At 35.7% G+C, this 27,696-nt stretch overlaps 1 protein-coding gene across 2 annotated transcripts in view; it reads right to left on the bottom strand.

The window, feature by feature from the left end:
- USP6NL (USP6 N-terminal like) overlaps window positions 1-27,696 on the bottom strand; it is a 113,430-nt gene that overhangs the window by 71,777 nt on the left and 13,957 nt on the right. The window contains exon 1 of one of the 2 annotated variants that reach the window (XM_045535968.1): window positions 15,807-15,952. The exons of the other annotated variant lie outside the window; for it this stretch is intronic. Coding sequence (XP_045391924.1) covers window positions 15,807-15,879 — 73 coding nt within the window. The 5' untranslated portion in view covers window positions 15,880-15,952. Of the gene's footprint in view, window positions 1-15,806; window positions 15,953-27,696 lie in introns of those variants that run through there. 2 annotated transcript variants of the gene reach the window in all.

Here is a 27,696-nt window from a genome sequence, read left to right as displayed (position 1 = left end):
CTTACACGAACTATCCCCCAACCATTATTTCTTCCTCTAACCTAAGGTAGGATCATAGAAGCTATAATATCAAATACCTTTTTCTAACACCCAAATAAAACCTATCTCCAACATCTCCTTAGGTTGCCTGTTCAGTGACAACAAAAAAAGAAAGTTATGTTACCTTGTTCTTGTTATATCGAGAAAAGCCCCTAAAGATTATTTCCTTTTAAACCAATTCATAAACCATTATTGAATAAAACCAAGCCAGAGTCCTGATTAGAATTAGCATGAAGTTCAAGTTCAGTTTCTAATTACCAGAATCCACCCACACTCCTCTTTTGAGTCTAGTCTTCTGGTATCTTTTCCATGTTCTACTACCCTTAAAAGACTGTTAAAATTATTCCAAAATAAAGAGTCTAAGGCCACAGCTCATCTAATCCTGAAGACCTAAACTTAAAGGGTTTTATTATCTACTAACCAACCTTGGGCTTCAATGACCTTTCCTTTCTGTCCATTTTCTTTCTCAGTTTAAAGATAACTCTGCTTTAAAAAGAACAACAGCAACAACAAAAACAGACGGAAGCAAGAGTCTGGGACTTACATGCCTTCTGTGTCATGTTTACATTATATGATCTGTTCTGAACAGCAGGCTTCTCTGGTCATCACTCATCTTCAGGATCTGAAATATGCTCTAGGAGTGTTTTATCAGACTCCACACTGTTCACAGATGTCAATCCATTTTTTGAGTATTCCTGACAATGTTTTTTAAGTATCTACTACTCTTTTTCATACCTTATTGGTTGTAAGCCTTATCTTCCACCTTTCATTCAAACTCTTTAAATGTGGACTCAAAGTTAACACCCTAACCAGCTACTTTACTTTGTGTATATTCCTTTATCTTTTCTTTCTCATTAGAATACATAGTCACTGTAGATTTTTCTTCCATTGATCTAGTTTTCCTTTCAGTCTGTGAATGTAATCAAGCCCGCATTTACTCTAATGTATTTCTAATTCACTTTCCTAAAGATAATCATACATCACTAACTGGATACAGAAATCTTCCTTTACAAGAACAAATTCTAAGAAGTTACCATCACTTCTACCTTACCAACAAGTACTTCCTTATTAGTCAGAATTAGCCCTAAGAAGCAGCTCCCTTCATCATTCCTACAACCTCCTACTCCTAAAATACACAGTACTCAACAGTGAGATTTAAAAAATGGATTGATTTGTATTTGATTAAGCTCTGTTGTCAGGCTTAAATTCTTACTGAAAAAGATGGTTACAAATGATAGCAAGATCTCATAGGCCCAAAGGTATGAAAGTAATTCAATGGGGAAAAGACAGTCTCTACAACAAATGGTGCTGAAGTAACTAGACATCTATACAGGAATAAAAAATAAACCTTGGCCTTTACCTCATACAGTATACAAAAATCAACTTGAAGTAAATCATAGCCATATATGTAAGAGCAAGAACTATTGAACTAGAAGAAAACAAGGAAAAAAATCTTTATGATACTGGGTTAGGCAAAGATTTCTTTAAAATAAGTACAAACTAGAAAAGTTGACAAAAATAGAGCTCATCAAAATTAAAAACTCTTGCTCTTCAAGAGATATAGTTAAGAAAATGAAAGACAAGGCACAGACTGGGAGAAAATATCTATAAAGCATATATCTGACAGTGGATTATATTTAGAATACATAAAGAATTTTTATAACCCAATAAGAAGACAACTCATGTTTTTAAAATGGGCAAAAGATTTGAAAAGATACTTCATAAAAGAAGATAAATGAATGGCCAAAAAATATATAAAGTATATAAAAAAGATGCTCAATATCACCAGTCATCAGAGAAATGTACCTTAAAATCACATTGAGATACCATTACTGAGATACCACTATGCACAAAGTTAAAAATACTGACAATACCAAGTGTTGACAAGGATGTGGAGCATCTAGAAAACTCATACAGTGCCATTGAGAATACAAAATGGTACAGCCACATTAGAAAAGAGAGGATGTATCTGATAAAGTTAAATAGAAACTTCATCATACTAACCCGCAATCTCACTTCTAGGTATTTAACCAAAAGAAAAAAAAACATTTATTTATAAAAATGTTTATGTGAATGTTCATATATCCCCAAACCAGAAGCAACCCAAATGTCCATCAACTGGTGAATAGATAAGCCAATTGTGGTTAATCTATACTTTGGAATACCACTCAAAAAGAAAAACAAAAAAAACTGCTGATAACATGCAACGACACCAATAAAAGAAGCCAAACACAAAAGACCTCACATTGTATGACTTCCTTTATATGAAATTCTAGCAAACATATATATTTGTTTACTTATTTTTAGTCTTCTCCACTGGACCTACCAATCAGTCCCTGTCATTTTATTTACCACTGTAACCAGTGCTTAGGCCAGTGCCTGATACCTAACTGGTACTCAATAAACTTATCGAATGACTAAATGAACAAGAATTGTCTAACTTAATCCTAATCACAACCCTAGTGACATAGGTACCATCCTAGAGATGAGAAAACTGAGACTTAGAAAGGTTAATGTTGGCCCAAGATTACACAGCTATTAAGTGGTGACGCCATGAATCAAAATCAGGCCTCTCTGACTCCAAGTCCTGTTCGCTTAACTAGGTGTTAATGTCTATATATAGTGTAGCAGAACTCATTGAGTTTCTACAATGGGTTACGTTTACTCACCCAGGATCTTAAGTTAGTGGTCAGTTCCTATCATTAATTCTTAGAAATACTGAAATTATTTCCCTGGAATTTTGTTTGATTAAATATTCTTTGAAATAATTGGGCCAGCTCAATTGTTTTGTTAAGTAGAGACAGTTACCAGGCCTGACGGTACTTCCTGAAATAGGCTTTAATTGGTTACAACTAAATTTATAGTATATTCCTGTATAACAGATGCATATTTCCATTAAAGTAAACAATAAAGTATTTATATATTCATCCTATTAACAGGAACGTCTGTTGTCTGACTACTCTTACACATTACTAACTCTCACTATATTACACTTCCTGCCAAGACTAAACAACAAAGTGCTAGCCATCCTTAGCAAAAGCTTTGAATGTGCCTAGAGGCGTGGCATATACACACCAATTAAGAAAAAACAAAGGTTATATTCAGCAATGTAAGACTTACTACAATAATTCTATTCATTGGGGAAGAAATAAAAACCAGAAAAAGAAAAGCAGAATGAAAGAGCTTTTGAATGACAGTGAACTTAAACTAGTGAGTCAGGACGGTGAGTCATCCTTAAGTGCATGCCTCAAAAATGTGAACAGATACTACCATAAATCCTAGGATGTTAATCATAATCCTTTTCAAAATAAGGAAATAATGCTGCTTTATGTTGAATTCCTGTTTTCAATGTGGTCACAGTTTTGCCACATGCATAACAACTGTTAAGTGGTTTTAAGATTAGTCCCTGAAATAGTCTCCATGGATATGGACAGAGGTGGCTATGAACTGTCTAAGAGTATAACAAACTGCAACCACAGGTTTGGTGAAGTTCCGTAATATCCTTTAGGGTAGGAATAAGATCAAGAAAACACTTTTATATTGGTGTAACATAATGTACATTATGCAGAAAAATTCACACACACCAATAGGAAACATGCCAATTAAACATATTCATAACTCTAAGTAATGAAATATTTATTTCCTTGCAAGGAACTCCTTTCTAATTTGCCTAGCTGCAGTTTTTGAAGAGCAAATAAGCAAGAATGGTACCTTATAGGGTCAAAAGGCACAACAAACCGCAAGCAAAATAAATACTAAGAAAAACATACCTGGACAACTAAAACTTTCAAAAATTAAGGACAAAGAAGAAATCTTAAAAAGCAATCAGAAAAAAGACAACTTTCAAATGAGCAGCAATAAAACAAATGGCAAATTTCTAAGCAGAAACTACAAAAGTCAGAAGACAATGAAACTACACTCTTAAAATGCTGAAAGAAAATAACCAACAATTTAGGATTTCAAGAAATTCTGAAAGCACCCTTCAAAACTGAATGTAAAAATAATGACATTTCCAGACAAGCAACTGAGACATTTAATAGTCAGCATGCGTACACTATGAGCAGAAAACTATGAGCCCTGATGGATGAACAGACATAAAGGAAGAGAGAAAGGGAAAAGGTAAATATATAGATACTACTAATAAATACATGAGGTTTAAAATATATGTAGAATTAAAACATAAAGCAACAATAACCCTGAAGGTAGACAGGGCATAAATGGAATTAACTACCTCAAGGTCCTCAGATTTTTCTGGGAAATGGGTATCAGTACTAATTTATTACATATTCTCATAAATCAAGGATGAATGATATAATCTAGGGTAACACTGGAGAATAACAAAAGAATGTATAAGGCCGGGCGCGGTGGCTCACGCCTGTAATCCTAGCTCTGGGAGGCCGAGGCGGGTGGATCGCTCGAGGTCAGGAGTTCGAGACCAGCCTGAGCAAGAGTGAGACCCCGTCTCTACTAAAAAATAGAAAGAAATTATCTGGCCAACTAAAAATATATAAACAAAAAAATTAGCCGGGCATGGTGGCTCATGCCTGTAGTCCCGGCTACTCGGGAGGCTGAGGCAGTAGGATCGCTTAAGCCCAGGAGTCTGAGGTTGCTGTGAGCTAGGCTGATGCCACGGCACTCACTCTAGCCCGGGCAACAAAGTGAGACTCTGTCTCAAAAATAAATAAATAAATAAATAAATAAATAAATAAATAAATAAATAAATAAATAAATAAATAAAAAGAATGTATAACTAACAAACAGGTGTGAGAATAGATAATAAAAACTATTTGAATAATCTAAAAGATGGTAAGAAAACACAAAAGAATTTAAAACAGGTGGAGAGATAGAAACAGAAAGATTTAGACCCAAACGTAACAGTATCACATGTAAACAGACTAAACACACCAATTAGCAGACAAAGGCAATCAGATTAAATGTAAAAATATAGATATGCTATTTAGAAGAGAGATATCTCAAATATAAGTACACAGAAAGTTTGAAAGTAAAAGAATAGGAAAAACATCCTATGCAAACAAGAACCTAAAGAAAGCTGATATCACTGTACTCATATCAGACAAAGTAGACTTAAGTAAGAATCATTATTAGAGATAAAAAGGAGGCCGGGCATGGTGGCTCACACCTGTAATCCTAACACTCTGGGAGGCCGAGGCAGGTGGATCTTTCGAGCTCAGGAGTTGAGACCAGCCTGAGCAAGAGCGAGACCCTGTCTCTACTAAAAATAGAAGGAAATTAGCTGGACACCTAAAAATATATAGAAAAAATTAGCTGGGCATGGTGGCACATGCCTGTAGTCCCAGCTACAGGCTGAGGCAGGAGGATCACTTGAGCTCAGGAGTTTGAGGTTGCTGTGAGCGAGGCTGACGGCACTCTAGCCCAGGCAACAGAGTGAGACTCTGTCTCAGAAAAGAAAACAATTTCATTGCAACAAAACAATCCATGAAGAAGACATAAGTATGAACCTAGTAACACAGTTTCAAAATGTATAGGCAAAAAATGGCAGAATTAAAAGGAAAGATAGACAAATTCACACCATAGTGGGAGATTGTAAAGAGAAGTCAGAGAGAATCTTAGACCTCTAATAACAAACTGATCATATCCAACACTTTTGAGTCTATCAATCTGGCTCTCACTTTCAAGGGTATCAGCCAAATGAGGAACTGGATTTTTTTTTTTTTTTTCTGAGGCAGGGTCTCCTTCTGTTGCCCAGGCTAAAATGCAGTGGTATCATCATAGCTCACTGTAACCTTAAACTCCTGGGCTCAAGCAATCCTCCTGCCTCAGCCGCCCAAGTAGCTGGGACTACAGGAGCGCACCACCAGGCCCTGATAATTTTTCTATTTTTCATAGATGCAGGGTATCGCTATGTTGCTCAGGTTAGTCTCAAACTCCTCAAATGATCCTCCCACCTCAGCCTCCCAAAGTGCTAGGATTACAGGTATGAGCCACTGCACCCAGCCAGGACCTGAATTTTTTATATTCCTTGTATGCACAGATTAAAAAACCCATTGACTACTTCCTTTTGGGTCACAGAATTAGATTTTAGAAGAATTCTAGAAAAACTCCATACCCTCAAAAGATACAGTTACTAAAAACTAAAGCATACTTCAAAGTCAGCAAATATGATATCCAATATTTAACAACAGCTATTAAAATTTGTTTCTATTTTTAGTACCTTTTTACGATACAACCACAACATCTATAGATGGATAGTAAAGTCTACAAATTTCTCTAAATATATTATACTTCCCACAGAAATTTTCAAAGCGCAGCATATATATTTTGTTAGATGTTTCTGATCATTGCAGTGATAAAACTAACAGATTTTCAGGTAACACTCATTAAAAGCTCTCCATGACTAAGTGGCATAATGATCTTTATTAATCACTGCATCTGGTGTCTGCCAAATGGGAGAGAAACAATAGTAGCAGACTATTTTTAAAGGGTAACAGGTTAGCACATTTAAATTACATTCAAATTATATCAAGATAGTAGTACGAACATTTAATTCCAAGTAACATTCTAAGTAAAATAACTCACTGCAAACCTAAGTGTTCTCTAGAGAATGTTCAAAACGTTTACTGGGCAGTCTGTTTCAGTAATAAAATAATATAAAGCAAGAATTGAATCTTCTTAGTAATTAGGAAACTGATTAAATTGATCAATTATCTATTAGGCATACATGCATTCCTCACTTTGATGATAAGCTATAGAGAAACAAATACCAGGCAAGCTCATGAGCCACTGCATTCTTCAGAATTAACTCTGCTCCAAAATGATGAATGAGTTGCAGTCCTGGCCCTCAAGAAGCTCACAGCTTAATAAAGGATACAGCCCTTTGAAAAATAACCATAAGTACATACGCTATAAGGTAATAAGTAAAGATATATTCAAAAAGCTACCCTACATCATTCCCAAGCGAGACTTAGTACCACTGCTCTGCCAGTTCCCAGCTATCCCCTGTTCCATTGTTAGAGCCAGATTCCCTCGGCCCCGGGAACAGAATGACAGAGTCACTGAGGCTGTAAAAGGCAAAGGAGTTTATTGACTAGTTCGAACTAGGGTCCAAGCCCCGAGCACCAACGCAGTGGTCTCTTTTTATGGGCAGGGACCCCGCGCAGCGGGAGTACAGGTCTTTTATATATATATTTTTTTTTTTTTAGCTCTTTATCGCAACCAAGCGTTAAGCAAGCAAGCCTTGTATACAAAAGTGGACTTTGGCTGTTAGCTATAAGTTAAGCAAGCAGGCCTTGTATATAAAAGCGGACTTTGGCTATTAGCTATAAATTAAGCAAGCAAGCCTTGTATACAAAAGCGGACTTTGGCTATTAGCTATAAATTAAGCAAGCAAGCCTTGTATACAAAAGCGGACTTTGGCTATTAGCTATAAATTAAGCAAGCAAGCCTTGTATACAAAAGCGGACTTTGGCTGTTAGCTATAAGTTAAGCAAGCAAGCCTTGTATAAAAAAGCGGACTTTGGCTATTAGCTATAAATTAAGCAAGCAAGCCTTGTATACAAAAGCGGACTCTGGCTGTTAGCTATAAGTTAAGCAAGCCATCACAGAATTAACTAAAATATTGTTTCAGTCCTGTTCTACACCATCTCTAACAAACCTGAGAAAGCAACGTAAGATACTGAATCAGTGTCTCAGAAGATGCCTGAGTATCGTCAATCACAATGTGAAATCATATATAAACTTGATTTGTAATGTTGATTTTACAACATCCACTCTTTTCTCCATCACATAATACAAGGTAACTTGCACAACATATATCTGTGACAATATATGCAATCCAAAATGCAGCTATCAATATGATTAATCATGGATTTGCCACTCGTTATGTATTAAACTATTGGTAGTAACAAATGGGGATTCTGTATGATCGTACTACACCATAGGTATGTGTCATTCTACAGAAGTTAAATTAAGTTTTAACTTTTTACAGTTTTTTTCTCATATGGAGGTAATAACCTGTTCAAAGTGAAAAATAAACTAAATCATACCTAGATTCATAGAAACATAAGAACTAAGTTTTGTTTATTATATTAGGTGGTATTTGTTTCTCTTTGACATTGACTATTTTTCCTGTGTTACATTCACATGATACCCATTTGAGTATAATCAGAAGTACACAGAAAGAAGTAACACACAGCGGACCACAGAACAGGGAGGTGAGCCAAAGAAGCGGGAGACCGAAATAAAATCAGTATCCTTTAAGAATATGTCATCCAGAAAGCATGTGCAGTGGTGATTTGCATGTCACTACCTTGCAGCACAGTGAACGGGACTGATCAGAGCCACTATCCGGCCCCCTCCCCATTGAGACAATAAGGACAGAAGTGGAGAGGCTTGTGAGAAGGAGCACATTTCTGATACTGACATCACAGATGGCAGAATGGGTGTCGGATTCCCTTTACTTCAGAGATTACTTGAACAAATGTGGCTTTGATATTAATAGAAATACTGACTGCATTTCAAAATTGAAGATTCTTTTATTCAACAAGCATATGCTGAGCATTTACTATATGCACAGATAATGCTTCATGTTCTGGGAGAGCTTATATACCATTTGAAGAGATGACACCACCACCATTAAATATTTTTAACAACAAAGGCAGTGATTAACTGAAAAATGAAACAAAGGGCCAGAACTGGATGGCAGTGAGAAATGAGCTGGGAAGGGCAGGCTGGAGCTCTCAAAATGCCTGACAAAGGAGACTGTGCTTCACCCTGAAAGTGGTGACCACCCATAATAAATTTTTAAGCTAGAGTGTGTGACAGAAACATTATTCTAAACTGTGATAAAATATAAAAATGAAAAATGCATTCAAGCAGGTTGGCATATATAAATATTTTTTCAAAAGGGCAATAAAAAATATAGAAAGGACAAAAAGATAATCAGTAGACATTAATAAATTATAAAGCATAATAAGTCTGAACACTATGCACATTTGTTTAGCAAACACCACATATTTACTATGTGCCAGGTGCTGTTCTAAGCACTTTACAAATGTTGACTTATTTAACTCACATTAACAACCTTATGAGGACTTTTGTCTGGGGTTATTAATCCAATTTTATATATGAGGAAACTGAGGCACAGTGAAATTGAACAACTTGTTCAAGGTCACATGACTAGTCAATACTGGATTCAAGATCTGAGCTTAGGCAGTCAGTCTTGCTATACAATCTACCCACCAACACTGTCCAATAAAACTTTCTGCAATGTGGCTTTTGAGCACTTAATATGCAGCTAAATGACTAAGGAACTGAATTTTTATTTTACTTAATTTTAATTATTTAAGTTTAAATATGTACATGTGGCTAGCGGCTAGGAGCCTGGTGAGCTCAGACCATACTCTTAATGACTATACAGTACAGCCTTACTAACAGCCTCAATGACAACAAGCAAGAGAGGAACGATGCTCAGGTAGTCTACTGCAGTCAATTCTATTTTTTTATTTTTTAAATTACTTTTGTTTTTAATTGACAAATAATAATTACATATATTTACAACTTTAAAAGTTTACACAATACAAAGAAAACCTTTCAAATAATTTAGAGTTTCAAGCAACGACTGATTGCAAAATTCACTACCTTATTTCAAAAACTCTTCAACATAGTTAATAAGCTAAATAAAATGAGCTCATTTTCTTTAAAATAATATTAAATGGGTTATGAATTACAATCTATACTAAATATATCTCCCTAAAACAAATTCTACTCTGCCCACAACATACACATAATTTTGACTTCAAATATTATATATTTAAATTTAAAGAATAAATATGCTGCTTACTTTTCTAAGTATAAAGGAATCGACACTGTTATAAAGATTAATGGGCATCACTATAATGAATCAGACCATTGTCCACAGAGCCCTGCATTCTGTCCCAGACATAAACACATACAAACAAGTTATTAGCCATCTAGGGGATCAAGAGTACAATCTCAACCGTAATGACAACAACAATAATATAAGTAACAAACAGCAGCTTACATTTAGTCACCACAATGTGCCTGGCATTGTGTAAATTCTGTATAGGTATATCTCTTGCAACCCTTACAATACCCTTAGAAGTACATACTGCTATTATCCCTACTTTTCAGATAAAGAATCTAATGCACAGGGAAGTTCCATAACTTACTAAAGGTTACAAAGCTAATAAATGAGCAAATCCAGGACTGAGACCTCAGTCTGTCCTAATTGAGTTCATGCTCTTAACTGCCCTCCTGTGTGTTGCCTTTCCTCTTCATTAAATCACTTACATAACTAACTGTGAGTGTCAACTTAGTAATAAACTTGGAAACTCTCTAAAAGCTATTCATGATCAAGCCAAATATACAACTTTCTAAGACTACTGTTAACCAAATTATCATTGTGTGATAGTCGGACAGGCATTATGATTGGTGTTGTACTCCAAGAGGTTACCATAAAAAAATAAATATGCCTTCAAGAAACGAAGTAGAATATGAATATCAGTGTTCTACGCGATCTTATAGAGAGAACATCTAATCACATATTAGTAATAGATGGAAAACATCGCAACACAGAGATATTCACTGGCTTGTCTAAAATCACAGGTCTTCTGACTCCCAAATTAAGATTCCTTCCACCACATTGTAACAGCCATATCTGTGTTTCATGCTACTTCTAATTAAGACTGCCCAATCCCAGCATAAAACAAAATACTTTGTAAAAGTGTTTACGCTGTATACTCAAAGACTTCATATGCAAATGACACATTTTTGTTACTAGTCTTATTCTTTATCACATTGGATACCATACTAATGAGGATTATTTTCATTGCAAATAATAAACCAAAAAGTCTAGAGGTAAATCAGGGTTGGTACAAATATTCATTAGTGTCATTGGTGTCACAAAAGACTAGACTTCTATATTTCTCCTTCACTCTGTTGCTTTTGTCCTTGTGGTCACTTTATGGCTGTTACAACTCCAGGAAATGCACTCACATTCCAGGCAGAAAGGAGGATGTAACAAGAAAGCAGAGGTGATAACTGTCTCAGAAAGCAAAATCTTCCCAGCAATCCTCAGCAGCCTTTTGCTTACATCTCAAGAAATGGAGTAGATTTGTTGGTTTGTTTTTTAACTGAGCATAATATTATTCCAAACAAAAACAAAGTTCTGTCAAGGACTTAAGGGAGAATAAACATTAGGTGGACAACGAACAACGTTTGCCATGAGCAGTCATTTCTCAAATTCTCATTAAATAATTTTTATTGTGGAATCTTCTTTTTTGGTCAAGAGCATGAAATTCTTTGTACATCATAAACCTACAACTAAATAAAGTATATTAGATGCTATGACTTCAGTTTCTCAAGCTTAAATAGTCAACATATATAGCAAAATATGATTACATATTAAATAAAAGCTGAAAACCATTATCTATCTAACCATTACAAAATATCTCAATGGGCTTATTTACATATTCCTCCTTCCATTGTTATTAGTTATAATATTTTACTTGTCTAAGATCATTTTATGACAACCTTAACTATCTAAAACAGAGCTAAAAACAGAACAGAAATAAAAATGTTCAATAAGTCAAATCAATAAGTATATTGCAATTAATATTTATTGGTCAATTTAATAAATATAATCATCATGTATAGTAGAATTTTTAAAGTGTAGTAATAGAATCAAAAGCAAAACACTAAAAGAATACAAAGAAAGCAGTGATTAAATCTGACACAGAAAGGTGAGGGGAGAGAAAGTCAGGGAACATGCTTTCTGGGAGGGGTGGCATTTCAGCCTGGAAGGCTGTTCTGATAAGGAATGGAACTGTTCGGGAGGGGGGAGGACTTGCCATCCAGATGGAGCAGCATGTTTGGGAAGCAGCAAGTACTCTGATGTAGCTGGCACAGAGGGTATGTGCAGAGATCTGGTGATACAGCCAGAAATACTGTAGAGGGCAAGCCCAGATTCCAGGTTTCAGGGCGAATTGTTTCGGGAAGCTACTGCAGGAAGCAACGGAAGGAAGGACGAAGCACAGGGTTAAATGGTTAAATGACCAGACTTCTCATCTCTCCACCCCCACCCCGATCCCGCTTTACTCAGGCAGGTGACGGCGCTCCCCTCCCTCGTCTCTACCACTACCCCTAGCCTTCACCTACTTTCTTGCCTTACTTAACAATGTAGTTTTCCAACACATTTTGCCCTCTCTTACCTCCGTGATTTTTTCCTTTGCTTGGGACACTCACAAGCTCTCTTCTTCTCCAAGCTGGCTAGCCTTTACGTCTCCTTTGAGACTTAGCTCAGCTGAGAACATCTGCCACCTCACCAAAGAATGTAGTCCCTTCACTCCCCTTAAGTAGCTCCCCCAACACCTCCTCCACCGGCCAGCCCCCAACAACACCTTGTTACAATATCTATCAAACTACTGTAATTACTGACTTTTGTCTCTGACCACTTGCATCTGAGTTCCTTGAGGATATGTCTCTAAACCCCTGTATCTAAGATGCAGTAAGTACTCAGTGCATGTTTATTACATAAAATGACTGAGGAGGCTGTTGCAACAATCGGGAGGAAAGGTACTGAGGAATTAAAGTGGGAATCAGAAGATCAAGACAGATACCAAAGCTGGTATGCTTTACCAACAAGAGAGACCCTCGGGGCCACACTCAATATCTATTCTCATTTTAGGAATAATTTTAATAAATTTTGTCATAAGATTTTCTAACCTATCAAAAATATAAAATGAAAAACCTGAATCATTAAGAAAAAAATTAATCATATTTAGCATACTTCTGTCTAACAAGACAGAGAAACATGAACTATTTTCAAAACATTTTTATTCAAATAAACATGAGAGTTTTAAAGAAGAAAAACAAGCTTCTCAGTAACACACAGCTCCAGGTGATTATTACATTTATGCCTTACATACATCTGAAGTGATTGTGTCGTTTGACTTTTCAGTTTGCTCTAGGCCAAGTGCCTCACCAATCTAGTGAGCTGGGCCCTAGGGATGCAGGCTGATGAGGACACTTGAGGTGAAAACTGAGAGGGTTTATTTTTCCAGTCAGCATAGTATTACTCATCCCATCCCTCTCCCTGGTCCACAAGACTAAATTGTCTTACTTAACTCTGCTCATGACCGCCTCACGTCAAAAGATACAAACCCACTTGCGGCCCGACTATACAAACACCTCTTAGACAAGACTGTCTCAACAAATGTATGTTCCTTCATTCGTTCCTTCATTTATTTTATAATTTCCCTTCTTTCCCAAAATATTTCTTAACCATACCCTTGGGTCCTACTTACAATAAGTTTGTTTACTATCTCATGCTAAGGAAAACTAATTAACAAAAACTTCTCAAACCATATATCATAATTATTTCATCCCCAACTTTGGTACTTCTAGGACATTTTTTCCTTCACAAATCAATTTTTTCATACCATTTACAATATTAATGTGAATACAATACTTGGAAATGTTGCGCTTTCTCTACATCCATCCAAATCCATACAATATTTTAGGCCGGGCACAGTGGCTCACACCTGTAATCCTAGCACTCTGGGAGGCCAAGGTGGGAGGACCCCTTGAGCTCAGGAGTTTGAGACCAGCCTGAGCAAGAGTGAGACCCCATCTCTACTAAAAACAGAAAAAACTAGCCAGGTGTGGTGGCACATGCCTGTTATCCCAGCTCCTTGGGAGGCTGAGGCAGGAGGATCATTTGAGCCCAGGAGTTTGAGGTTGCTGTGAGCTAGGATGATGCCACAGTACTCTTGCCAGGTCAACAGAGCAAGACTCTGTCTTAAAAAAAAAAAAAAAAAAAATCCATATAATATTTTAAAGAATTAAGTTTAAAAAAACTCTATTCTTATGGGTCAGTCAGTGTTTTATATTTGTCAGCAAGACTGCTTTTCTCAAGGAGTTTGTCAATATAAAAAACTCGTAAAATATAACAATAGCTGCAAAAGGATAAAATTAATAGTAAATGTGTTCACTAAATAATTAAGAACACTATTAGAAGAGGTTTGAAACAGCAAGCTTCCAAGAGAAAAAAAAATCTATGTATAAGCTTCCCCTGTTTTTAACAGAAAATTCTGTCTGAAAAAATGAGAAAAACTCTGAGGACACAAGACATTCTACTACTTTAATATACAGAATTTTTGGTAGCATTTTTTCTATATTCATATGGTGTTTCCTGTCACATATGAGATATATGCATTTTGACAAGCTAAAAAATATTATTCTTTTCCCTGGGTACATTCCAAGTAGCTATGACTGTGACTGAAAACATAAAAACTGGAAGAAACATTCCAATAAAAAAATTCTGCCTGTAAAGGTCAAACTGTATGAATCTGACATTTTCAAACAGATTGAAATTAACTAATTTATATTCTCCTGAACTAGTAAAAGCAATGGCTTTTTTAAAATGCCTAATTGTTAGAATCCTGCTATTTCGAGATCGGAATGAAACCTTCTATTTCCAAAGAAAGGGGAGGAGAAATAAATAGAAAATAGGATGTAAATAGTTGTAGTGAAGTATTCTAAATAACAGTATCACATTTTCAAAGGTAAATGACAGTTTCTCAGCTTTTTGAAGTGCATTTCTGTTTACTCATTTAAATATCATGTTCTTCGATAAAATGAGAAGAATAGACAAGAAGATGTCTAAGATTCTTTCAGCTTTAATATGCTATATATGGTTAACTATCCTGTATGTCACAATACTACTTTGTACTATTACCCTAAATCATTTTACATAGGACTTACGGAATCTCATAGCTTTACTTTAAACCACAGATCATATCATGTTAAAGAAAAAATCTAAAATAATCTACATTTTATATCATCTAACGTATACTTACACTATTCAAATCACATAAAGACAGAATGCTGGAATACATCTTACATATGAAAAAGCTAATACATAAATTTATCAACTGACTGATGTTAAGCCATAGATTAATTTTGTGAAATTGCCTATATAATCAACTTAGTTGATGGCCTGTATTTCTAAAAAATCAATTCTTAAATAATTTTAGAGATTTACTACTTTAAATGTTTAAAAAGTAAAATATACAAGTATTTCTTCAAAGACGTATGTATATTAGCTCATTTTAAGATCTGTAAGTCAGACATGCAATTAAAAAATTCTTGAAAATGTACTTCAGCATATACCAAACAGACACATGCTGTAAATACAGGACTACTTTTTATTATAAACAGCACTGATTAAACATATAATCATAAACAGAAGTAATTATCCCTAAAAAGGCAACAAAATCTACCATTCATTGGCTAAATTCATATTTATAGCTATTATTTTATCAGTTATTCATACAAATGAGAACCGCCTAGTTCTTATGCCCTACCACACAAGCAGAATTCTAGCTTGTTCCCTTCTGATTTCTGCCATGAATATTTATATTTTAAAATTAACAGAAACGAGGACTACAGAAATTATTCTTCTATCTCCGAAATATATAATGCATGAGGATCTTTACAATGTGAAAAATACTGTTGCAGTAGCAATGTCATAATCTCCCCTTACTCTCTGTACCTTTAAATAAAATAATGTGCTTCTAATTTTTGGTTTAAAAACAGTAATAATGAGGCATGTTAACCATCCTTTTCAGATTCCGTAATATATCAGAAAAGCAAAAGCATACATGAAAACTCAAAACTCCTTTTTATAGCTGTTGTTTAGGCTGATACTTATCAAAATCTGAGTGCTTCAGAAGTGTTCTGATTGTTCATTCTGCTAATGATCCTACCTTCCTTCACTGTGGCTGCTTTTTGCCTTGATGGTGTCACCAGCTCCTTTACAATCTGCAAGACTTGAATCATTGCTAGTTAACAAGCCAAAGACTCCAGCTGCTTCCTCCAGAAATCCAACAGGTTTCATCACCAAGAGCTCATTTCTGCTTTCAGGAAGCTCAAGCACGAACACAGTTCAACTTCAGAGAAATGAATGCTTTGCCTAGCTATCCATGTAGGCTAGGCTCTCAAGCAGTTAATAAGACACAATGAAAGGATAGGCTGTATCTTCTTGAAATGATGGATTCAAAATGATTTCAGCACATGTGAAAACCCCATCCTCAAAGTCCAAAATGTATTACTTTGCAAAGCGTTGACTAGTTATAAACAAAACAAAACAAAACAAAATGTAGGTAATCTTCTGTAAATCACTAAGCAAAGTGAAAACATTTTCTCGCAAAAGCCATATGACAGAAAAAATAAAGTGCTATGCTATAAATTCCCTATAGTACATCACAGATGCTATGTGCAAGTTTTTAAGTAGTCAACCAAAATACACTGCACTGTTGAAAGCCTTAATACTTTTTTCCAATTTCTCAAAAACCTTATATTTGAAACAGAAAATAAAATGTGGATAAAAATAAAACTCTATCTTGCTAACTCCAAGCTCCCAGATTTGCATGAAAAATATGATGTCTCAAAAACATCTTATAAATTCCTTGCCCTCCTCCTCACACACACACCTCTGACATCCCAGTACATGAATAGAAGTCTAAGTTCCCATGCACACTAGAAACTCCCAAAGAGGTTTGTAAATTCATTCGTCTCAACGCCTAGAGGCAAGGACTAGAGGAATTTCTAAACAAGTATAATCATTGTTTCTGCCATATGATTTTTAACAGCCAAGTTGCAACAAATGCTGAATTAATATTTAATACCTTTGTTATATGTTCTATTTATCATATAGCATCCCTTCTTAAAGTAAACCTATGGAGTTAACTGAAAGAGAAAAATGACATTTGGGTTAATATAGTTAAATGTTATGTTTAATAATATGATTCTCCACCAGCAATTTGCTCCCGTTAATGTACTGCCAATTTTCCTCTCCCATTTTTCTTTCCTTTCCATGAATTATTTTGGTATTTTTAGCCTATCACAAAATCATGGATCCCAGAGCAAATCAAAGGCACTCCCCTTTGTCTCCAGACTGTTAAAAGCTTATTTGTTATTTTCCCATTTTTCAGTTGAACAAATGAGGTACACATGAATCAGCCAAGGTTAGAAGTAAAACATAGGATCTAAAACTCATTCTTCTACTTTCTCTCTACCAACCATCCTCTATAAAAACGTATAGTTTTAAAATTCAGGCTGAAGTTTTCAGCCCTTCGGTGAAGAGGTGCTACAATGTACGTTTGTGTGTGTGTGTGTGTGTGTGTGTGTGTGTGTATGTGTGTGTGTGTGTGTGTGTGTATCACCCATAATGTAGTCTCCATATGGGTGTTAAGAGATCAGTGCTACAAGCTCTTGATAGTGAGAAAATATTTGCAAATGGCGGACAAAACAGGGCAACTATCCTAACTACCTATTATCTTTAAAGAACATGTTTGTACTCACAAAGTAAGAGTTCAGGTGGGTCAAAGACCAAGTTTTAAACCTCAACCCAAAACTGTGATCTTGAATAAATCCCTTTGAAGACCGACATTCACAAATAAACATGTAAATCAAATTCCTCAACTCAAGTTTCCCAATTCTTTCTATTCCATGCCCCATTTTCTAGGGCAATTCAGAAGATGCAACAGGTGTTAAGTATCTACTGTCATTTATTTTCCAGTTGTGTTTCCAGCTCGTAAGAAATTCCTTCCTCTCTCCTGAAAAGATTGTTGAAATGCACTATTTTTAAAAAGCAACTTTCTGTTAGCTTTGCTCTCTGCCAGTATTTCCCTTTTTCCACACAAGGAAGGGAATATACAAGACATCACCCTTTCAATCAACTCTTCCTCCACATCTGACCAGTGAAGACAGGAGTATCCAAATTCATGTCTCCATAAATCTCAATTAACATCATCCCCTATCTCACTGGTGTTGGTATTGGTTTTGAAAATGAAAACCACATAGCAATCAATTTGGACATACTGGTTCACTACTATCAATCCTTAGCTTCTGATAAGTAATCAATAGCTTTTTCTTGTTTCTCTTCTCATTTTTAAATCATATATTGCATCGGTAAAACTACGTGACTACATACTCTGATATATGTAACTGTATACTCTTAAAAATGTCAAGATCATGAAAGACAAAGACAAACTGAGTAATTGTTATAGATTAGAGGAGAGAAGATTCAGGATAACTAAATGCAACACATGATCCCAGATTTGATAGTGGACCAGAAAGGGGTGGGGGGAAACATGACATTTTGGGACAATTGGTGAAATCTGAATACAATCTATAGATTATCAATGTTGATTTCCTGACTATGACCACTGCACTATAGTTATATAACAGAACATCTTGGATTTTAGGGTATATACCCCGAAGTATTTAGGAGTAAATACTTCAATTCACTCTCTAATAGTTCAGAAAAAGCAATAATATTAACATAGGATGAGAATGCAAATGTGGTAAAATATTAACATTGGGAAATCTGGGTAAAAGAGTATATGAGACTTGTCCATGCTATTTTTGCAACATCTTCCTAAGTCTAAAATTATTTTAAATTAAAAATTTAAATCCTGACTCTTTGTTCCCCACATTTATAAAGAATATATAGTATTAATATTTATGTATAAGTCATACGAAATGGTCATTTTTTTAAAGGACGAGATTAAATAATGTGGGAGGAACCGCATCTGTATATTGGAATATAATTACATTTGTAACACAAATTAATTACATTTGTATATAGATGATTTTATGCGTGTTTCTATTAGCTCTGTGTGTATATACAGATATATGCACACATACACATGCATATGCATTCTCATATTTGCTTCTTGCACTCCCTAGATCATTCTGAACATTCCTGGTATTAAAATTTTGGAGGTACACATACCTCGGAGGTTACCCTGGCATAAACAGTTTTAAAACAGTAATTACCAGATCCTTAATTTCCCTATGTACTTACCCCTAAAACTGATCTGCTTGAGAAGATACCTGCAGCAGGGGTCTGCCATTCCCATCTGCCTTTTGCAATGTCCTTTCTCCCATTTTATAAGAAAAAGGCCAACCTTCACCCATCTTATTAAAGTGCAGTGCTTCAAAGGGTAAAAACAGGGGAAGGGGAAGACAAAGATAATTCAATAATTCCTTTAATCAAGGCATAAGTAACATCAGCCATTCCACTCATTAAGAGATGAGTTTCTAATATTAGTTTATAGCTAATAATTATGTATCAAAATTTTTCATATATGTGTTGATCTGATCAACCATATTAGGAAAAAACTAAGGAAAGTGGCAAGTATATATAACTTTGGAGAAAAGGAAAGTATGTAAAATCTCTGGCTGCTAGGTAATAGCTTGTTCATTACTTAAATGGATGGCAGTGGGTATCAAACCATTGTGGTATTTAAACTCCATTGGATACACTTATAAGAGGAATGTAACAATTTTTGTTTATATAATATTTTCCCTTATTAGGCCAATGGCACAAAGAATTGGTTTAATCATAATCCTTAATTCATGGACACACTTATACTAGTATCATTGGTCCATGTTGTATCATGACCCAGTGGCACTGATTCACACCATTGTACTGATTCACTTATTTATTTTTAATAACTTAATAAACACCAAAAAGCAACCACCCAAAACAAAAGCCAGGACCTTCACACTAACCTGCATCTACCCTATGGTGCCCTCAACCACCAACTCTTCCCCCTGCTTCTCCCCAGCCTAAGGACCTATCATCCTGAACCCAGTATTTATCATTCCCTCGAGTTCCTTCATATCTAGTACACACACACTCCACATACGCTTAAAATGCTTTGTACTGTTGCTGTGTGTCTGTTTTTAACTTTATTAAAATGGTATCATGTTTTACGTAATCTTTTGGGAATTACTTTTTCTTAATATATTTTGCTAAGATTAATCCATATTGTTTCATATTGCCGTAGTTCATTTGTTTTGATTCCTATTATTTCATTGAGTGACTACATCACATGTATTATTTACTCACACTCTTGTTGGTGGTGGACATTTGGATTATTTCCAGTTTTTTATTCCTGTGAACAAAATGCTGCTATGAACATTCTTATTCATGGCTCATACACACACACACACACACACACACACACACACACACACACACACGGAAGAGTGTCTCTCTTGGGTATACATCAAGGATCAGAGTTTCTGGGTCATAGTTGTAAGTGCTCAACTTTAGAGAACAATACCACCCTGTCTCGAAAGTAGTTGCACCAATTCACACAGCAACACATAAGATATCTCATTGATCCGCCTTCTCTCCAACATTTAGGATTAGGTCAGACTTTTTTATTTCTGCCAATAAAATGGACATAAAATGTCCCCATATAATAGTCTTGATTTGCATTTCTTTGATCACCAATGATGTTCAACGTTTCTTCATATGAGTATTGGCCCTATGTTTTCTATTCTTTGAAATGTCTGTTCACAACTCTTGACCATTTCCTATTGGGTTTTGTGTGCTCTTAACTGATTTGTAGAGGGTTTTTTTTTTTAATATACTCTTAATCCTTTGTCAGTTATGTGCTTTTGCAAATATCTTCTCCTAATTTATAATTTATTTTTTCAACTTCTTAAATGTCTTTTGATGAACAAAAGTTCTTAGTTTTAATATGATCAAATTTATCAACATTTTCTTTTATAGTCAATGCTTCTTGTGTCTGGTTTAAGAAAACTGTGCCTGCGCCTAGATCTAAAAGATGGTCACCTACATTTTCTAAGTGTTTTAAAGTTTTGTTTGATGTTTAAGTCCTTAACCCATCTGGAGTTGATTTTTTTAATACAGTGTGAAGCAGAAATCCAATTTTACCTCTTTATATAGGCATAAACATTGATTCAATCTTTACTACTGTCGTATTGCTCAGTCATGCCTCCTCTGTGATGTCAAATTCCATACACAGCTTGGATCTTCTTCTGACTTCAATATTATACCCCATTAATCAATCTGTCTATCCCCCATGCCATGGTCTGAATGTTTGAGGTCCACCAAAATTCATATGTTGAAACCTAACCCCCAAGTTGATGGGTTTATAAGGTGGGGCCTTTGAGAGGTGAGGAGGGTCATAAGGGCAAAGCTATCATGAATGAAATTAGTGCCCTTATAAAGAGACCTCTGAGAGCTGTCTTGCCTTTCCACTATGTGAGGAGACAGCCAGAAGATGCCACTCATAAACTAGGAAGTAGGCCGTCAACAGACACCGAATCTGCCAGTGCCTTGATTTTGGAATTCCCAGCCTCCAAAACTGTAAGAAATAAACTTCTGCTGTTTATAAACTATCCAGTGTGTTATATTTTGTTATAGCAGTATAAACATACTAAGACAAATATTACAACCCATTGGTCAATTTAACTATAACTTCGTAAGTCCTGACAGCTGATAGACAAAATCCTCCCTCACTGATACTGGTCAGAAGTGTCCTAGCTATGTGTGGCCCTTACCTCTCCATCCCTTCCACATCAAAACTTAGAACCATTTAATAAGTTCCATGGTAAACCTTACTGAGATTTTAATTTCATTGGTCTATATGCCAACTGGGGAGAAATGATATCTTTATAATACAGAGTCTTCCAACCCAAAAACATGGTCTTTTTCTCCATTTTTAGGACCTCCTAATATCTTTTAAAGTTTTATAATTTTTCCTTAGAATTCTTCAGTATCTTTGATTAGATTTATAGTTGTTTTTTAAATTGTTTTTCACTACTGATATGTAAACACCCCACTGATTTCTGTATATTAGTTTTATATGTAGCTACATTGTTAACATCTTATTTCTAATAATTTACCCACAAATTCTTCTGTTTTTCTATACATAAACAATCATATCATCTATAACTGATACTCAATTCGCTTCCTCCTTCCAATCCTTATATCTCCTTTTTTTAAAATTCTGTATCTCCAATCTGTTTTTCTTGTTTTATTGCACTGTCTAGGACCATCATTACAATTTTAAACAGAAATGATTCTAATAGGCACATTTTTCTAATTTTTTACTTTAAAGGGGATGCTTTCAACATTTTCCAATTTAAGATGATGCTTGCTCTAAGCCTTTTACAGATACTCTTATCAGGTTAGGGAATTTCCTTCTATTCCCAATTTAGAAGAGTGATATTAGAGTTTTACTTGCAAATGTCAATATATCATCCGTTGTAACTACAGAATTTAAACTTACAATGAAAAACTTTACATTGCAACCTAAAAACATGAGAGATCAGTTTAACTCATTTTACAAAATTCTTTGTTGAGTACATGCAGTGATGTGCTAGATCTGGTTTGTACCAGCTTACTGGTAGCTTGAAATTGGGAAGTTGGCCATGGTGGGTATTTTTAATACCACAAACATTAGCAAACACTATAGTCAGGGATTTCCCCCTCCCACACACCCCCAAGAGCTGGTTATTAAACATTTATCAGCACAACACTGGGTGCAGGGGGGAAAAAGTTTTAAGGACATGTGAGTAATGTTTATGATATTCACTCAACAAGCATTCATTGAGTACTTACTACGTGCTAGGCAGCACTGAAAATTACAGACTCAAGGTGCTCACAACCAAGAAGAATGGGATAAGTGGCACAACAGTGCTAAATCCAATTTTGAGTTGGCAGGGAAAGCTTCAGTAAAGAATCAGGGAAATTACTGGAGAAAGTAACATAAGGGTACCATATGGAAAAATCTTTCAAACCACAAGTTGATAATCACTTCCCTGTCTAAAAACTTAATGGCTTCCCATTTGCACACAGATAAGTCCAAACTCCTTAACACAGAATTTAGCCTCATTTATAATTTAGTCCCAATCTATCACTGTAGACACATTTCCTGAAGTTCCTTGCCAGTACTACTTCAGTTATACGCAGTTGGGCACACCATAATTTCCTCCATTCCCTGAATTTACCATTTCCTTTGCACATACCATGCCCTCTGCCTACAGGAACCTCCCCATTTTCTCTGCTCAGATTGTCAAGATCTAGTTTTTGTCATCTCCTTAAAGAAGTCTTCCAAATTTTCTCAGGGCATTAATTAACTGTTCCCTCTCTCCTCATACCTATAACACCCTGTTTACACACCTGAGTCTATCACAGCACTATCCCAGTGAATTTTTTTTTTTTTTGAGACAGAGTCTCACTTTGTTGCCCGGGCTAGAGTGAGTGCCGTGGTGTCAGCCTAGCTCACAGCAACCTCAAACTCCTGGGCTGAAGTGATCCTACTGCCTCAGCCTCCCGAGTAGCTGGGACTACAGGCATGCGCCACCATGCCCGGCTAATTTTTTCTATATATATTTTTAGTTGTCCAGATAATTTATTTCTATTTTTAGTAGAGACGGGGTCTCGCTCAGGCTGGTCTCGAACTCCTGACCTCGAGCGATCCACCCGCCTCGGCCTCCCAGAGTGCTAGGATTACAGGCATGAGCCACCACGCCCGGCCCCCAGTGAATTCTAACTATCTGCAAGTGATTTTTCATACACTAGGATCTGGAGTCAGCAAACGTTTTCTAAAAAGCTAGATAGTCAGTGTTTTCTACTTCGTGGGCCATATGGTCTCTGTTGTAGCTACTCAACTCTGCTGTTGTATCAGCCATAGATAATACTCATACGAATGTGTGTCCAAATATAGCCCAGTGGTTGTAGTCTGCAGAGGGAGGGAGGGTTGCCCCCAGGGACATGTGGCAATGTCTGGAGACATTTTTAGTTGTCACAACTGAAGTGGGGGTACTACTGGCATCTGGAGCTGCAGTCCGTGGCCTGTTAGGAACACAGGGCCATGCATCGCTGCCTGAGCTCCGCCTCCTGCCCTCTCTCACCCCCACCACCACCCACCTTCGCCCCCTCCGTCTATGGAAAAACTGTCTTCCATGAAACCAGTCCCTGGTGCCAAAAAGGTTGGGGACTGCTGATCTAGAGGGTAGAGGCCAAGGATGCTGGTAAATATCCTACAATTCACAGGACAGCCCACCACAACAAAAAACTATTCAGCCCAAAAGGTCAATAATGCTGAGTTGAGAAATCCTGCCCTAGATCACGTCCCTCATGGACAATGACCTTGTCCTGAGTGACATCTGAAGCTTACCTACTATAGCTTTTGGCTTCTTGGTTGTTATTTAATAAATATTTGAGTATATCAATAATTAAACAATAGGATTTTTAAAAATTTTCTTCATCATATCAACAAATCAAAATCATAATCTCCATTTTGGCAGAAGGAATTAAAAGACTTAACCTTTTGCATACTGTTTGACCAGTAACTGTATATCAAAATATATATATATACAGTTGTGCACATAAATTTAGTCACAAGTATGTTTGCAGTATGTATTGCTTATAATAGTGAAAAACTGGAAATAGTAATAATCTAAATATTCAACAATAAGAGCTTAGTTAATGAAGTTCCAGTGAGGGTACCCAATGGAATACTAGATGCTATAAAAAAATTATTCTCTAGCCCAGTGGTTCTCAGTCTTCAGTGCATACTGAAATTACCTGGGGTGTTTCAAAATGTACTGATGTGCCTGGGCCCACCCACTGCACTGTTCCAAGGTGCAGCCTGGGCATCACAAGTGTAAGAACACCCCCAAACGATTCCTAACGTCTAGCTGAGGTTAAGAACCACTGTTCTAGAAGAATGACAAAGGAAAAGCTAAATACATATGGGTAAACATGAAAGGTACACAATATTATGATTCTGCTATTGCCATAGAGATGGATGGATGGATGAATGGATGGATGGACGGATGGATGGATAGACTGGAGTGGGGGGAGGTGCACAAAGGAAAAATATCAAAACCTTACCAATAATTTCTCCTCTGAATGGTGGTATTATATATTAATTTTTACTATCTTTTTTTGGTATATATTCTACAGTGAACACAATTTACTATGTTAGTATTTTTTTAAAGAGGAAATTACCTTTTGGTTTAAAAAAGAATCCCTATCATTAAAGATATATAGATGGCAAGTAAGATTATGAAAAATGCTCCATATCATATGTTATCAAGGAAATGCAAGTTAAGACAATGAGATACTACTACACAACTATGAGAATGGCTAAAATCCAAAACCCTGACAATACCAAATGCTGGTGAGGATGTGGACCAACAGAAACTCTCATTCATTGCAGGTGGGAATGCAAAATGGTACACCCACTTTGGAATACAGTTTGGCAGTTTCTTACAAAACTAAACATGCTCTTACCATACGATCCAGCAATCACACTCCTTGTTATTTACTCAAATGAACTGAAAACTTATGTGCACACACAAACCTGCACACTATACTATAAATGTTAGTTTATAGCAGCTTTACTGATAACTGCCAAAACTTGGAGGCAACCAAGATGTCACTCAATAGGTGAATGGATAAACAAACTGTGGTACATCTGTACAGTGGAATATTGTTCAGCAATCAAATGAAATGAGCTATCAAGCCATGAAAAGATACGAAGGAACCTTAAATGCATATTGCTAAGTAAAAGAAGCCAATCTGAAAAGGCTACATACTGTATGATTCCAACTATATGACATTCTGGACAAGTCCAAACTGTGGAGACAGTGAAACAATCAGTGGTTGCCAAGGCTTTTAGAAGGGGAAAGAAGGGATGAATTGTGGATCACAGGAGATTTTTAGGGCAGTGAAACTATTCTGTATGATACTGTAATGGGAGATGTCATTATACATTTGCCAAAACCCATAGAACTGTACAACACAAAGAGTGAACCCTAATGTAAACTGCGCACTTTAGTTAACAATAAGGCATCAGTATTGGCTCATCAATTACAGCAAATGTACCACATTAATGCAGGATGTTCATAATAGGAGAAACTGGTTTGGGGGTGTAAGGGGTACAAGGAAACTCTCTGTACTTTCTGCTCAATTTTTCCAAAAATCTAACATTGTTCTAAAACATCAAGAAATTTTTAAAAATCTGAATCATACTTTTCGGACTTTACCTGAAATAATACAAAGACAAATCCAAAAAGTTCTGCATTTAACTGGAAACAGAGCACTTAAAACAAAAATATTATTGCCTATACATGTTAGAAATCCAATGTAGCTTGGTGGACAAGAAATGTTATAGTTGTCCTTGCAATGGGCTGCCTGCAAACAGCTGTGAGCTAGTTCTTTTTTTCAACAGAAAAATTCTTACCTCAATCTTGTTTCCTACATTTGTATTTGTTATACACGGCCACCCCGAAACCACTACCTTTTGGCTAACACCAAAAACTGCTGACTTACTTTCCTCCCCACCTAGCACTCCAGAGCAGGGCACAAGGGAGAATATGTGTGAGAGAACAAGAACGAGACAACAACAAGGAGAGAGGAATGCAAGGCTGGAAATAGAATCACTGTCTACACGTATTTGGACATTTCGACTGATTCCAACTACCTTTTCCAAAAATAAATACAAGGCAAAAATCAACTTCTCTCAGATGAAAAGGGATCAATAGCAAATCACATAAAGAAAAATAGCTAGGCAGAGGAAAGAAATATTTTCCCAACTCTCCTCATCTCACTCAGAGACAGGAAGAACAAGACTGAATTTGATCTCATTTGTATTCTTTCTCTCATCTACTTAATAAAATCATGAACAAGTTCACTGGAGCATCTTGTTTGACCCTAAATGTAAAAAGAATTACAGTACAATTCTAAAGCAAAATTATACTACTATTCATAGCAAATAATGTTATAAGTAATTCAAACTAACACACAGAATCTTAAGGACTTATAAACTAATTTAACAGGTCGCTATTTTCTTCTTTCTGTCAATACACATCTTTAATAATTTTTCTTATTACAAAAATAATGCACATTCACTGTAGAAAAATAAGAATCCAAAAGTAACCTAACATAAAATAAAAATGTCTCCAGGCCCCCCATACAGAGATAAGCACTATTAACAACCCTTTAGACTTATCCACGTATTTTTTTGTTATTGATTATAGAAAAATGAAGTGATACTATGTGTATTCTTTTGGAACTAATGTGTTTTTACACTTTCAAATATTTCATCAACATCTTTTTTATGCAATAAACACAGACAGGGATATTTGCACTGTATTCTATGTTTACACATTCTTTTGATCATGCGAATAACAATCCAGCATCTTTTCGTTCTTGGCAATGATTCAGGTTTTTTTTTTTTTTTTTTTACCCATTTTACAGAAAACTTTTTTGGCTTTCCTGGAAATACAATTTAGAATTAAACTTCTGTCATTCTTTTCAGAACATGTAGATAAATGAGATGGGGAAAAAAAGTGAGAGGTCACACTTCTTGTGACAAAAATAATCTGTAAATATTCAAGATGTCCATTGGTCTGCAAATAGAAAAAGACTATAGGATATTAAATTATAAACCCATTTCTAACTGGCCTCTCCCTTGGGGTTAATAAATCAGTTAACAGGCCTCTCCCTTGGGGTTAATAAATCAGTTAACAGACTTCATTTCTTTGTCATTCTACTTAAATTTTAAAGATGGGATATGATCACTTTGTTATAGAATTTTCAAAATCAATCTCTATAAAGTAAACAATACAAAGTATAGCATATGTTGATTATAACACATTAACTGCCATGAGAGTTGTATTTAACTCACTCTAGTTTTGACCCCAGGGCCATGTGAAGCATATATAAAATCTTACTTCTTGATGTTTTTATTGTTACAATTAATACTGACAATTCTAAAAACATGGATTAAATGAATAGAAGTCAATACATTTCAT

The sequence above is a fragment of the Lemur catta genome, chromosome 1 (assembly GCF_020740605.2).
Source record: "Lemur catta isolate mLemCat1 chromosome 1, mLemCat1.pri, whole genome shotgun sequence".
NCBI classification, from domain to species: Eukaryota; Metazoa; Chordata; class Mammalia; order Primates; family Lemuridae; genus Lemur; species Lemur catta.
The sequence above is the reverse complement of the archived record's forward strand: the minus strand, read 5'-3'. Positions and strand labels throughout refer to the sequence as shown.